We start from the raw sequence: 13,984 nt of genomic DNA, 5'->3' as shown, positions 1-13,984 counted from the left end.
CCCAGAACCAAGCTAATTACACGTTATTTGTAGTTGCTTTACACCTAATATTAATTACAAAGATTCTAAGCTACAAAATAAGACTTAAAAATTAAGATTTGAAAAATTGTCACATCCCAAAACATTGCCACAGGGTTCAAGTTTTTCCTGTGTTTCTGCAATCTTACACAAAATTTATTCTCTTCATTAGAGCTTTGTAAGAAGCTATTTTAATCTTGTCTCAAAGCAATGTGCAATCCCCAACTTGATTTTTAAAGTCTACTTGCTAAAGACTAAGCCAGTTTAATTAAACAAAACCTGTAACTTACCTTCCCAATATTTCCAGTAATTCTGCTATGCCATTGTGATGTTCTGTTTCATAAATAAACCTAAATAAATGAAAAGTTTTACTCAGTTACTACCGAATAGCAATACAAATCTAACATCAAGATCCCCATCTAACATTACAGGTAGCCTTGACCTCCCAGGTTTTAGTCACTCAGTAAAACAAAACAGAAACACATAGTGGAAAAGAAACTTGGTGGAAACATAAATCAACAGCACATAAAGCTGCTTTCAACCTTCCCACTTGCTTGCTCTTTTCTCCCACATTTAACAAAGCAGCATGCACTTGAGCTTTTTCCAATAATCATATTCTATGCCATTTTAACAATGTGAAACTGAACACAGCAAACAATGCTTTAAATATTAAAATAACACAAGAGCATCTAGCATAATCAAATGCCATGACTCAACCTTCTGTAGCACATGCAAGAACAAGGTGTTCAGGCAGTTACTACTTATGGATCTAAAAAGCTCGTTGGCATTATAGACTTCTGTGCATACAAAAGGCTCTGTAAATAAACAGAAGTCGTCTAATTTTTCCAAGTTTTCTTTTGATAGACCACTGTAATTTACTAGGCAACCACCCTTCCACCCTTCTTCTCAATCGCCTAATCGTAAATTTATTGAGAAAGTTCTATGCACAACTTCAGGTATTTTGCAAATAGTTATAAAAACTTACACTTATGAGAAAATAATTCCACTCATGAGAAATTAATTTTAATTTGAAAATTTGTCATAGACTGACATATTAACAGCTACTTTTAATTCGGAATATTTGATGTGACTGTGTTTTCTCCTTAAAGACCCTTTCCATACAATCCAGGACAACAATTCCAAGCAAAACTGAAAACAATCACATGAAAAGCTTTGGACTGAATTAACATGAACATAAATGTTTAATAATTAAAAAAAATTACATTAGAAAAAACTCCAAGATTAATGCACTATTGGTACAGAATTAATGCAGTTCTGGTCAATGACTAAAAGACAAAAAAGATCACACATTTCTTAGGTAAACACAGCAACAAACTGACAATTTGCAGGAAAAAGTATGAGAAAAGGAAATATTTTGAAAAACTCTACATATACTTTAAGAGCTTATCGTGCACAATCCACTAATTCAAGACAGAAGCGGAAAGAACTGCCCTCCTTGGTGCTCATATCCAGGAACACTAGTTTACATTTGGATGCAAAATGTTTCAACTTCTAGCTCCTAAATATTATACAACTAAGTGAGGTTTTCCCCTTATTTTTTTTCCCCCCTACAACCTGGTAGAGAAAGGTAGTCTCTACAGTGCAAATTATATAATCTCCCACACATTTCAGATTGAAAAACATATTGTTATACAAGCTATTACAAAGTTGATTAATGAGCAGAACATTTCTTAGTCTTTCAAAAGCCTTGCACCAGAATCATCTGTATTTGAAGACTTGGCTTCCATTATCCCTGCAAGAAAAGTGCAGGGAGTGGCAAATAAAAACACTGTTCAGAAGTGCATTATAATACACTGTGATGCTGCTGTACCATCTGGTTCAGATCTTTTACAAAATCATGCATTCTGTAATTTAAGTTTACATCCTTCTTTGAAAGATACACCTGTACCTTTTCCATAGGACATACTGGCTCTTGACTCATCCAGTCAAGAGCAGTTGTCTGCAAGACAGTGAAGGCTTACTAATTATTTTAAAGTAGCCCCTCTGTATCTCTGCTAAAGGCTTACTTGTTACCATAGACAGGGAAGATAAGCTCCCTCTACAGCTGGTACTGCTGGGTGCCATTCATGAGAGGGCACCGAGTATGTGGCAGCTTTTTGCTTTTTCTTTGCTATTAACATCATACATTCCTTTTGGGATGAAAACAACAGTGATAGAGAAAAAGGGAAGTGTGATGGAAGCAGTCTAAAACTGATACACAACATAATTATTTGTAGAGAAGTGTACCAAAACTGAAAGACTAAAAAGAGGCACCCTGATCTTGCATTCACACTTGACATAATGGTAGTAAAAACACACTTCTGAAGACCTTGGGCTTAATTTTTCATCTTTCCTTTTTTTTTTTTTTCTTCTGTATTGGGGATAATACTACAGTTCATTCTGTGGCAATTAAAAAAAAGTATTTCACAAGCCCTAAATGGTACACCTCAGTTCTGAGGAAAGAAAAGGCAGTAAATATGTTCCTTTAAGCAAATTCCAGATCTCTCAGTCATTCGATTTAAGCCCAACTTCTGCATTATGAAGAACTACATTTTATTAAGGCACTAATGTAATACTACTACCCAGTAAGAAAAAAAAAGCCTCACAGATAAAGATACCAACCCACCCACTGAATCACATACTAACTCAAATTTCAGCTGCCGAATTTATGCTGTGTGCCAGATTACCCTAATTTAACTCTCCTAGACTAGTATTAATTATTGTTAGACATAGCAATATTAGGTATAAACTTACTAAGAATTTAAAAAATTGCTAGCAGTATCTTGGAGTATTTTTAGTTGTGTACCTGATCACATGCACCATGATACAAAGATACTGACATACCTATAAAATATATTATTAATTTGTTTCCGGATGTAAGCTCTTAGGCCTAAGAATTTCCCATATATTCTGTGAAGAGTTGTTTTAAGAAAATCTCTTTCACGAGGATCTTCGCTGTCAAAGAGCTCTAAAAGCTGCAAAGAGGGAAAAGAAGAGATGCACTTTACTTGAATCTAATGCATTGTAAAAGTAATTTAGAGCTTGAAGTTAAAAATTCTTTTTTTTACCTCACCTGTAATACAAACTTCTGATCAATATATTTCTTAGCTATATTAGGTTGAAAATCTGGAGATTCTAAAAACCTTAAGAAAAATTCATAAACGAGCTGAAAAAAAACCAAAACAACAAAAACCACAATTAGTCTTTTAAACAAGGAACCATTTCATAAGCAGCACATTACCAAAGCTACTAATTAGTTGCTCAGAACTGCACAATGTTTTTATTTCTATTTATTTATAAGTAAAAGCTTTGCTCCTGACAAAGTACAAGAACTTAAGGTTCTTTAAACTGCATTGAAATTCTGCTGAGCTCCATCACTAGATTTTACTGAAATGACATACAGTAATCTAATATTCATCATGCCCAGAAGTATGTGTTTTGAAAAATTCTGTTCTCCTTTGTCACAGTAACTCTGAAAGCTAGAGCTGTGCCAGAGTCAGATCAAAGCATTTACAGTGACAAATGGAAGCTCATTTAAAACCACAGCAGTTACATCTGTACCGCAAAAAACAAAGAGCCTTTAACCTATAATACACTGAAATTTTAAAAAAGTATTATAAATTTAAATTCAAGAAATATTTTAAAATATTACAGAGAAATATAAATTACTTGAGATACAACACATAATCCAAACAATTTTGAGTCAATAAACGATGACTTTAATGTCAAAATTCTGTTAGACTATGACATCCTAGTCTTCATTCAATACCTGTAGATGAGGCCATGCAGCTTCTAAGGTTGGTTCATCTTCCTCTGGATCAAATTCTGCTCCCGTTGGATTGGAAGATGGTGGTAATGTTCGAAACATATTAACTGCAAACTGAAAACACATGTGCCTTTAAGAACTTTGAAACAAGTGAATGATGAAAAAAAGACTTCGAAGATGGTTTTGACTGAGAATTCTTAAAACGAACTATTTTAATTAATATTTGCAAAATTACAAACTATATAACCCAGTAGTTTAAACAATGAGGTACACTCATTCTTCTTTAAAGATTCCTAACTTGGAGAACACTTTTCCATGCAGTACTCTTTAAACACAAACCTACTGTCAGGACATGTTTTATAATATTTATATTGCTCTGATATCTTTACACACATATTTTTAAAGCCCAAGCAAATGTATGTAAGATGTTTACACAAACATTTTTTATATATATACACACACTTTAGAAGACCTTGCAACAACCTGCAAAAGTGGAAGTCAGAATCAAGAGATCCAAAACAAAGACTACCTGCAACTGTTCTCTCTAAAATATTATCAGTTTCATTTCACACCACTTTGAAACACTTTAAAACCAAATTCCTCCCTCCCTCTCTCAGTGGTATTTCTCTTAAACCGTGTCCATCTACCTGCCATCACAGGTGCATTGATGAGTGTGAAATGCACATCCTAATCCTTTAACTTCATCTGAATTCTCTAACCCCTGAAAACCATTTAGCATTCTCATGGAAGTGGAGCAAACTACAAAGATTAATTACTTTTAAAGTCATTGATATATATACAGATAAATTATTTTTGTGTTTCCAAGTGCTTGTCCAGACACACATTCATACTATGTATGAATGAAAGCAGTACCTTCAGAAACCTCTTTAACATGAGGAGAGCTTTAAATTCCCTAATAAAGAAAAAAAAAATTCCCTGTCATATGGACAGAAAATTCTTCTATGAGGTCCTGTTCTAGGAAAAACCACCTCATCACTAAATGCATGTAGCTTGATTTTTTTAAAACATAAAAATACATAATCAGAAAGAATCACATTTATATAAATTTATACAATACATATAATCACAAATGCAAAGTAAAACACATTTGTTGGCCAAAAAAAAAAAAAAGTCTTACATGATTTTTGGGATAAATTTAGCATGCATTCTCAAGAGTAACCTTACCTAGAATGGTCCAAAGATTTAAAAGGTTTGCAGTATCCTAAATCCTCCACCTGTAGTGACAGCTAGCAAAACCAGCTGGCTTCTTTGTGGATAAGAAAGAAACAACTAGACAGTGATTCAAATGGTTGTTCTCACACCCTGAGGAGTTAATGACTAAAACTGTACTGAGCAACTTGGAGGGAACGGGCTTCTGCGTGTGCCAGTAAGAAAACCTGAGACAGCCTTTATCTGTTTATGCAAGACAGCTATGGCCGTCCGTACTGAAAAGAGGCTAATTCCTCAATTCCACTTGTAATCTAGAGTATTAGGTGGGCAGACATTGGTAGGGGACAACCAAATTGCTGAGCAAGTAGAAAAACGTAATCTACTTAACCACCTAAGTGTACCCAAGAGACTTTCCTGTTCTGTTTTATTGTTTACTCATTATCAAACCAGTACCAAGCTGTCTAAATTTATTTTTGTACAGAAAAAAAAAAAATCAATTCAAATCAGTATATGGTCCCAAACTGCCTCCACTACTTCAAAATGATCCTTTGAAACAAATGCCTCAGTCTCTCAGCAGCTTGAACACATTGCAGAAACAATGAGACAACCACCAAAATAAAAACATAGTGGTGTACTGCCCTAGCCCCTTCAGAACCACTGAGTACATTAGGCTCCATAAAGATATTCTCTTCAAGTCTATTCCTTCTCACAGCACTAAAGTAAATCCTGCTATCAAATGCATAGATCATTTTGTGCTTTATAAAAATACTACGATATTTTAAAGTAAATTTTGGGAAGCTTTTGCTCACAATGGGAATGGTGGCTATGCTGAATGGAGTGCTACATCCTGCGCAAAACTGATTTATCAAATCAGCTGCAGCTGGCTGCGTGGAGCTTCAGCATAAGATATATATATTCTGTCCTAAGTATGTACCACAAGTACTGGTAAGAGTTAACCTATACATTGTTATTGATATTCTATTGCTGTAACAGATTGGAGGTGTCTTTTTGCAAGTAACTAGGGGAAAATCCATTTCCTAAAGCCTGGCAAAGTAAGAGACATTACTTGGGGGGGTAGGGAAGGTGATTTTAGAGGGCAGAGAAGGTGATTTGCCCAGAAAAAGAAAATTCTTTCCAAGAGGCTACATCACCAAGAGCGGCAGAAACATCTACAGAGCCTTTTCAAGAAAACTAATACTTGGCTCAGCAAACATGCCAGCACAGGGCATCTCCAGGACCAGGCGGGGGGGGGGGGGGGGGGGATACTCCATTAGAACTCGCACTGTACTGAATGTCTTACTTGAGGATGCAAAAGAATATTTTATTTCATCAGCTGAAAGGTTCCTATGTTTTCAACAAGCATATAATACAGCTCAATTTAAGGAAAAAACCCCTAAATCCTCTGAGTTTGAGTTTACTCATAATATAGCTATTCAAAATGCAAGGTCTATTCCAGTATCACTTTTAAAAATCTATTCTTTATGCCACAATTTCAGTCTTCATTATGTTCAAATTCCATCGCAGATAATAATCGCATGTGCCATACACACATTTTTATTCTTTTCTCAGATTTTAGTAAGGTTTTGTTTGTTTGTTTGGGTTTTTTGTGCTTTTTTTTTTTAATAGCATCAAAGCTTTCTTGCTGATCATTTGAAGATTACTCAAAAGCTCTGAAAGATTAAGCTGTCTCAGTTTAAAGATGCTACTTTGCAGAGGAATGCATTCCACCGCTCTTTGGTGGGATTTTGGGAAAAGCAACAGAATGCCATGTTTCCCTCTTCACATTCTGACTTCTTAACACCTCCATTCAGTTTAAAATAATGCTGTGAATTACCTATTAACTGGCAGGGCTAAGGAGCATATGTATGTGCTGTCCGGCCATCTCACATCTGACAGATGGCACAGCAGACAGTGGGAGGCAGTATCAAACTGCATCAGCTAAATCTGCAAGACTTGCATCATATTCCCATGAAGCAAAAGTCATCCTGATGCTCTATTTTTCCTCAGAATATTCCTTTATTTCAGCACCCGAGACATAGGTCTGATACAGACCGCAATTGGCATATCAGAGTAACTACTATTTTAGAGAATTAAAAGTTAAGCTAAAGTATCTGTATGTTCCCCTTTTAAAAAGCATTGACATCAAGCAACTAAGAACCTCCAACCCTTGTTTAAAGAAGTATGGTGAAAATTTACAATAATCAATGGTCTTCCAAGAAAACAAACCCAGGAAGACTAGATTTGACATTTAAAACTTGCTAAGGTTGTTAAGCAAATGGAAGAATAATCAGCCTTTTCTAGATGAGAAAGTCTTAAGCTCTCACTATAAAGAAGAAAAGCCAGGTCACATAAGATGTTAGGTACAGTGTTTTATATTTTTTATTTTTGAGAATATCGAATTGAAAGAGTTAAAATCCCAAAACAGAATAATTTGTTCCATGAGCCATGCAACCAATGAAGCCTGATTTGATTTGTTTGGTGTTTTATTTCCTTGACTAACAGAACACAAAACCAAGGTGCAGTATCGCTCCATGAAGGCACAAACCTCAAACTCCCTTGCCTATTAAGTCACTGAAATTTAGCCAAATTTACGATGAATTAGTATCAGTGAGAACTTTACCCTTCTGTCAAACAGCTGACCTTTTTCATAACTTCTCAGTCATTTGCCCAAACAGACAAGACAAGCAGCAAAGTCTAATTTCCTCTAGGACCAATTTCCCAGAGAAGTACTAAGTAAACATAGCATAAATGAAACACATCTCCTCCCCAGTTCCCCCTGCCCTCAACAAAACCCCACAAGCTCCCCACTAATTTATGAAATTTGAGTCTCTGTGAAAACTGGGCTAGTGTGCCAAAATTATCTCTCTGCTGTTAGCACTGACAATACTTGACTCCAAAGGACATAACTTAGGAGGATGGGAGAACAAAAAAGGAAAAGCAAACCACCTGCCTTTTTACCGCTTTACAGATATATTTGCTGTAACGGTAGTTGTGCACCCTGTTTTTCTGGTGGCCCATTTTACATAACACTGTAGATTATTTTCAAGCAAGTAAGCCTCAGAGATATCATTACACATTTTCTCCTCCCTTCTGCTGAGTGAAGTCTGACATGAACAGCTCTGAATAGCAAGCCATATAATCTGTAAGTCTGTGCCTTCTATATTCATGTGAATAAATCCTAATAGCTAAACAGAACCACAAATAGTACACTTCTATTTAAAGTAACATCTCTTATTCTAGACCAAAGATCAGATTAAAAAAAAAACAAACCAAAAACCAAAACACACCTGCAAAACCCCTAAAACAAAAAAATCAATCTCCTATGGGTATAACAGAGTATGTTAATTTAATCTTCATAATGCATGAAAAGCTGCAGTGAAAACTGCTTCAGTTGCTGAATAAAATTCTATCTGTTCCTATATATTATCAATTTTAAAAAATAGTATTATCCTATGTCCTTCACAAAAATGTTAATTTACCATCAACAAGTACTTCATCATCACTAAGGAAATTACTCTGGGAGCTACAGAAATAAGTGTCCTGGTTTCAGCTGGGATAGAATTAATATTCAAAACAAAAATTATACACACACATATAATATATGCATGTATATCTATATATACTCATACATAAATGAGTAACCTCCAAATGGTGAAGGTGAACACAATGGCACAGTAAAGTCCAAATTCCTACGCCAACTACCAATTTCACAAGCTTTCCAAACCAGGAACCACTCTTAAATCCAAGTATTTCTTGATCATTCATAATTTTACTGAAAACACTATTCCTTATTCATATCAATTCAGTGGCAGTAGCAGTACACTACTTACCAATGTCTCTTGGAAGAGTCTTAGAGCACGTAAACACATTAGATTTATTCTCCCATAAAATCCACACAATCAACTCAAATCTACTACTAGAACTTAGCAAAAGTATGCCTCAATCTAGGCATACGTTCCTGAAAAAGAAGCTGATAATACTATTGCAAGAAGAAAACAGTTGTTTCAGAACAGATGACCAAAAGAAAATTGTTCCATAAAAGAAGCCTAAAAAAACTGCTACCTGAATTTAACCACAAAATACTACTCCAGGTGCCTTCACTGACAGTGACTATTGCAGTGTTAAGTCCCATGCAAGGAAACCCTGTCCCCTTTAAAACCTTGCACATAAAAAGCATTTTAAATTGACTGAAAGAACCGTCACATAGATGCTGCGTGTTCCCAGCAAAACACTGGCAATTAAGATAGCAGCCGAATTCTGCACCAAGATTTTTTAAACTGACCAAAGTACAGACTTTACCAGTAGCATCTGAAGGCAAAAAAAAAAAATTCTCCTCAGCCAAATGTATTCTGGCCATAATGGTCTGATGGAGGAAGATAATGCAGGCACATAAGGCAAAAGTTAGGAAATTACAGGCAGTTAGGACTTCTACACAGAGCAAACACTAGTGTCTGATCTAGATATTCAAGAACTCATGATGAACTCCATTCTACCTCAGTGAAGTCTCAGCAAGCTCTTTCTCTTTCATAACTCCCTTTTCATCAATGTCAAGTATTCCAAAACAACCAATCAATCAGAAAAAAAGACAGAAATAAGCTATCAAGACACAAGAAAAGCCATGATCCCACATGTCCTCAATTAAGCATCCTCAATGCTTTGCGTACATGTTTGACATCTAGAGTTACATGTAATCCTCATATACTCAGAAGTTCTCATGAAAATAACTTCTGTATCAGTAAACACTTATAGCTGATTTAGATAACAAGTTATCTTCAGAATAAGGAGCATCTTTCATACTATACATCATTAGAATCTTTGAAGAAGCTTCAAAGTCTCCAATTTGTAGGAGGACCTCAAAATTTGACTAAGTTCATATTTATGTTGAAGATGCACTGTTTTCTCACCCCCTGAAAATTCACCCCAAGCTATAAAGTCTTGGGAAAAACCATCAAGTCACTCAGAGTCAAGAATTTCTTGCAGGCTTAGTAGTCAGGAATTTCAAAAGATGCTTTCTGTTCTCTGTGCATTGCAGACAACAGCTACAGACCTCAACCCAACTGCTACTCCAGGCAACTGGTCACCACAGTAAGAGCTGAAAGACTCTCATGTAGTTTCATGGTCTCCTCCTCTGGAGTGGACTTAAGCATGAGAGAAAAATAAACCAGGTGTAGCTGGGTAGGATTTGGATAGTGAGAAGGCAGAAACAATGCAGGTCTGAATGGTTCACATAGCTTGTTCCAGCAGAACCCTCATCTGCCATCCTGTGTACTAAATAACGTCTGACTCTCATTTTCACCTCTGAATACAGAACAAAAGTCAATCCCTAGTACTGAATGGGATTACATAAGATTAAGTGTCAAACTTGCACAGGTGATCTTAATTCTAATCTTCTAGTATTTTTTTTTAATTTATAGTTTTGCAATCTACATGTTTTTTTAACAGCTAGAGGTATTTAACTTTCCTTCCTATATTTATAAACACCTATGCCAAAAAATATTTGTGGGGAAAAAAGAACCCTTTGGGTTTTTTTAAATACAAGATTTCATTTATACCAACTTAAACCATCATTTACTTCTGCTTCATATACATCCCTGCTTCATACGCATGCCTAGTTTCTATTTTAAAAAGAAGAGGAATCAACACTGGCAATGGGATTTAAAAGCACTGTTATATTACCATTTTTCAGATGTGCAAATGTACTTCTTTTTTGAAGATTTCATTAAGATTTCTTAAGATAAATCGATAGAGCTGAAGAAGCAAAAAACCTCAAAATAATCTTTACTGTTAAATCACTTACCATATGTACTACTTCAGGGTAAATAGGTTCTGTAATCACATTGCGATTGTGTGTGATATATTCTACCATTTCACTTAAAGCTGCTCGTTTTACTTCTTTCCACTTCAGGTCACTTAGTGGATCAGAAACAAAGTCAAAAAGTACACAACATTGTCGTAACTTCTGGATAAAAAGTTTTTCTTGATCAGCAGGAGGAACATCTGAAAAATGAAAATAATCGGTTATAAATTATATTGTAGTAAGACTTTACTCTTCTCCCCATTTTTACTTCCCAAGACATAGGCATAGCAGTGGTTAAGACTACAAGCAAAACTTTCTTATCTTCAAACAACTTTCAGGAATATTATAGTCTATAGAGCACGAATCCCAGTAAAATACACTGTACATGACAGGATAATTTAACAAAGTCGCAACAGTGACGCATACTTGCCTTTGCCAGAAAGAGATATAATATATTTTCCCTCCCCTGTCCAGCTGAGTGATAGAGCAGCTTTGGTGGGCATCTGGCATCCAGCCAGGGTCAACCCAGCACAATGCTGCATGGAAAAAATACATACTTGAAAAAAAGCCTCAAGGAATTCCCCAAACAGCTCAGTTTGTGTAAAGAATATCATACCACGTTTTCAGAAATACTCTGTTTTTAACATTAGAAATAAATGGGTGGATCTTCAGTTTCAGCATTAGATTTAAGCCAGAGCCACTTTTTAAACCTGGGAGCTGCCACCTCACAAAGTCCATTTTTTATATCAAGTGCCTCCTACGACACAACAGGCTGCAGTAACCACATCTATGCACAGAACAACTATTCAAGATCTTTTTAAACTTCTTTGAATGTTTCTTGTGCTAATGAAACTGGAGTAACACACTTAGATCTTGTACTATTTGGTCAATTTGTAACACTATATTGAATGTTTCTTTCACATGTACAAGAGTTAGACTTGCATCATCAATCTATTTAAGCACTTTCAGGAATCTATCTGGTTAAATGTGCCCAGTACTGCAAAATTAAACAACACTGGACTTCTAGAAAAGACTATACTTAATCAGCAAGATGAATATGTTGTGAAAAAAATTAACAGTAAGTTTTAAAACAAATTGAGACCTTGTTTAATATTTACTCATTGTTTAATCATCACTCAGATGCAGCTGATAAGAAAGTATATTGATTTCTCTCTTCTGTCATACCTATTAAAAATATTTCAGAGGCTTCAGATATCCTGAGGCCAGACTCCCTCAACTTCAATAACAAATTAAAAAAAAAAAGAGACTATTTGTACTCTTCCAGTAACGCTCTATATAATTCAGCCTGTACCACCGTTATACAGACACAACCTTTTGAGACAAAGGTTGCATTGCCTTATGCAGTCTTTGTGCCATGGTATTTTTATTGTTTGACAAGGATACCTAGGTTATAAAAAATTCTGACATCTTTACCTCCCAATTTTTACTTCCTGTGCTTTACATCTTAATCCTCCCTGCTGACCCTCCCTAATTATTTAGCACTTGCACATACAGCGAAATTACATTGCGCAGTTGAAACTTTGTACACAATCGATAAGCAAGTAAGCCAGCACTAATTTTGCCATCAGTATTTTCCAAAATAATGAACCTTCAAAAAATTAAATATACACTCACATTGAGATAAACCGACCAATTAGGACTTGCAACTGAAGCAGGCCTAAATCACAAAGTCCAAAGATAGATGTAGAAGTTTAGGTTACTGTTAAGAAAGAACTAACACTAGACTTCTGTTTCTAAACATTCCTATGTTGACAAATTAAAATGCTTCCTCTGGCTAACATTTCAACAGTTAGAGAACAGAAGTTATGCCTTTTAAATCCTACAGAGCTTTAGCCTTGATGCCACAAAATTCCGCATGTGCTGTATTTTTCGCTTAAGTAATCCCATGAGCAGTTAAGATGACTAGTGCATGTGAAATTACAGATCATTATACACAGCAAAAGCTTTCAGGATCAGGACCTTAACATTCAATACTTAGGAAACACCAGAGTAATTGGCCAGAGATAAAGCAAGCCATATTTTGACAGCAACAGAAATTAATGTCCAGTTAAAATGGCCACATGACTTCAGCACTAAGCTTAAGGCAAGAAATGTGGACACACCACAGAAAGTCTGCATAAATTTACACCATAATACATTTATGCTTCTGCATAATATTTTGTATTGTTAGATATGAACTGCTAAGACATTAAAAGCATGTTAAAAACAGAGTAAGACACGATTGCCTTTGCAAATATTTCTGCAGTTTACTCCCACTTCTTCCAATTGATGACTCTTCTTTTTCCTTAGAGTATCACAGAATGCTAAAATTCTCTTAAACACAAGCAGCAAGAGCCTTCAATACCATCAAAGTCTTTCAAGTGGTACTACTGAATATAAGCGCATACAACCTAACACATGCACGTACAATCTACTAAGCTTAATGTCTGACATATGTACAGTCCAGTTGATTAGTTAAATACAATGAGTTGCTCTCCTTTAAGTGCCTGACAAATTCCTCCTTAAGATAACAGAAGCTGGAGTAGCTCCTACCTCCGCAGAGAAGTTGCTTTCAAAAGTACTTTTGTTATAATAAACCTGGAAGACATACTTGATTTAAAACATCTGGCAATTTTTTTTTAAGTTATGTATACTGAATTGCTCTGAAGATTGAAAGTAATAGCCCTGAAGAACATACAGAATAAAAAAAAGTAGTGTACATGAAAAAAATCATTACCAGACTTCAGTGTCACTAAGACACCTGGGACAGTGAAGACTTCAAGAACTAGAAAGAAGGTGTTAAATGACAGGTGTCCCTAAACAGAGCAACAACTTTCTGACAAATAAACCAAAATTCCTGTCCAGTGTTGTGAACAAATTGAAGGTACTTTAAGCCACACAAAGTTTGTATCTGAATACACATGCTTTCGTCTATTTGGATTAAAAACTATAGCAATGCACAATTTCTCCTGGAAAAAGAGTATTTAATCAAGTAGTTTGCATACTGAAAGCCAGCCAAATCTATGACCTAAATGTAAAAAGTCTCAGATGTATAAAGTGGTTGGAATGGTTACCTTTTCCCAATTAACTGTAAAATGGAAAGCATAAGATCACAATTTCACTTAGGGATACTGTGCTATGAATGTATACTCCACAAAATCCAAAGCCCAAATAGACTATAATCATACAAGTAATGGACATACAATTACAGTGATTTACAGTACGCTAACCTG

The 13,984-nt window shown here is 35.4% G+C and overlaps 1 protein-coding gene across 1 annotated transcript; it reads right to left on the bottom strand.

Annotated features, from left to right (window-relative positions):
* Positions 1-308: 308 nt before the first annotated feature.
* Positions 309-10,951, bottom strand: LOC104621837 (serine/threonine-protein phosphatase 2A 56 kDa regulatory subunit gamma isoform; the record flags this gene model as incomplete). Its single annotated transcript, XM_010288444.1, has 5 exons — positions 309-368; positions 2,863-2,993; positions 3,092-3,184; positions 3,788-3,898; positions 10,752-10,951. Coding segments are annotated over 5 exons (595 nt in total), but the record flags the coding sequence as incomplete, so codon positions are not given.
* Between the last annotated feature and the right edge of the window lie 3,033 nt (positions 10,952-13,984).

Source organism: Phaethon lepturus, unplaced genomic scaffold (assembly GCF_000687285.1).
Source record: "Phaethon lepturus isolate BGI_N335 unplaced genomic scaffold, ASM68728v1 scaffold826, whole genome shotgun sequence".
NCBI lineage: Eukaryota > Metazoa > Chordata > Aves > Phaethontiformes > Phaethontidae > Phaethon > Phaethon lepturus.
The sequence above is the reverse complement of the archived record's forward strand: the minus strand, read 5'-3'. Positions and strand labels throughout refer to the sequence as shown.